This window comes from Halyomorpha halys, unplaced genomic scaffold (assembly GCF_000696795.3).
Source record: "Halyomorpha halys isolate HHAL.00 unplaced genomic scaffold, Hhal_1.1 Scaffold1075.1, whole genome shotgun sequence".
Classification (NCBI taxonomy): Eukaryota; Metazoa; Arthropoda; class Insecta; order Hemiptera; family Pentatomidae; genus Halyomorpha; species Halyomorpha halys.
Window position 1 is genome coordinate 72368 of NW_027115455.1, and position 1576 is coordinate 73943.

Sequence of the window (1576 nt, forward strand, 5' to 3'; positions counted from 1 at the left end):
TATAAAATAAATATTTTATTCTTATTAAATTACAGCTCAAGAGAACCTTACTATTATATTTGGACAAACTATAAAATAAATATCTTATTCATATAAGTACTTACAAAAAAGTTCTTAATTACAGATAAAAACAAATAACACAGGAAGGAAGTTGAATAGTAGGGGAGCGGCGGGAAGGTAGTGGAGGATTTCACTACTACCATTTCACAGTAGAAATTCCCTCTAGTGGGAAAAAATCCCTGTCGAAGTTGTGGGAATTTATTTTCCAAATGAGCAGCTGGGAATCGGTCACCTCCGGAGACTCTCGGCTCCGTTTGGGACCGGCAGTATGCTTACGTTCGGAAAAAATGGGCTTCCGCCATCTTGGGGGAGCTGATGGAAACAATTACCAAAAAAACTCTTAGTAACCTAATTGAATAAATTTGTCACCAAATCATGTTACCTAGTTCATGGATAGCATATTTCAGTGTGTTTTGGTCAATCATATTTATTTTCTCACAACATGAATACTGTTATTTATTATCTTTTATCTGTTTTTTATTATGTTATTTATTATATATTAACTGAAATCTTTTAATTAATCATAACCAATAGCAATTTTTTATTTTATAAAATAATTCTCCTATTAAATTGGGTTTCTATCATTGTGTCAATAGTTTGATTTGTTTAGTTCTAGAAATTGTATCAGGTATAACTGTCTGAGCATATAAAGTATTATGTACTAAAAGATTTTAACATCTACTTCCTACATTTTACCTGATGCAATTTGTCAGATTTGATTGGACATAATTAATACATAATAAGTAATTAAATCACCTTAATGAAATTGTAAAAACTAAATTCTTTCTTGTAATAGTGTGAATTATAATAATTTAAAAATTAAAAGAATATAAAAATCAAAACAACTTACTTCATTTTAGTTCCTGCTAATAATTGTTTACTTCAAGTATCACAGGATGTCCTCTACATTTAAATATTTTGCCTATGGAAGTAATTTATTGGAGAAAAGAATACGCATTAATAATCCAACTGCTAAAAGAATAGGCATTGCATTACTTAAGGTAAGTTTTGTCATTCATTCTTTATACATTCAGCATTTATGAAAAGCTCCATGAGATAATTTATTTGTTCTGTATTAAAATTATCAATTCTCTTACTCTTACAGTAATATAAATATGGGTCATTCTCACAGGTAAGTCACAATTTTGAACCTGAATTGTCAAAAAATTATAAATGCTACGAATAGTTTGAAAAAAAAAATTTTCTCAGTTAACCATCAATAATAAATATTTATGACTTTTTTTTTATTTTGTTTGAATTATAACTTGATTGAAAAAAAAAAATTAATATGTATATTTTTTTAGAATCAGATGAGAATGTTACAGGTTTTTTCAACTTGACAATTGTGTATATTAATTTAAAGAAAGTGTTTTTGGGGTGCCTCAAAAATAAATCCATCCTGGTTCCAAAATGTTTATTCTATTATTATAAGCTCATCCTTATAATAATTATTATAATTTTTTTTTTTATATTTATTTATTGCTATTTACAACTGTACATTATAATACATTTAGTA

At 26.8% G+C, this 1576-nt stretch overlaps 1 protein-coding gene across 2 annotated transcripts in view; it reads left to right on the top strand.

The window, feature by feature from the left end:
- LOC106688197 (gamma-glutamylcyclotransferase) overlaps window positions 1-1576 on the top strand; it is a 16627-nt gene that overhangs the window by 9199 nt on the left and 5852 nt on the right. For both annotated transcript variants that reach the window (XM_067052486.1, XM_067052487.1), the window contains one exon: window positions 921-1061. In XM_067052486.1, coding sequence (XP_066908587.1) covers window positions 921-1061 — 141 coding nt within the window. The remainder of the gene's footprint in view (window positions 1-920; window positions 1062-1576) is intronic.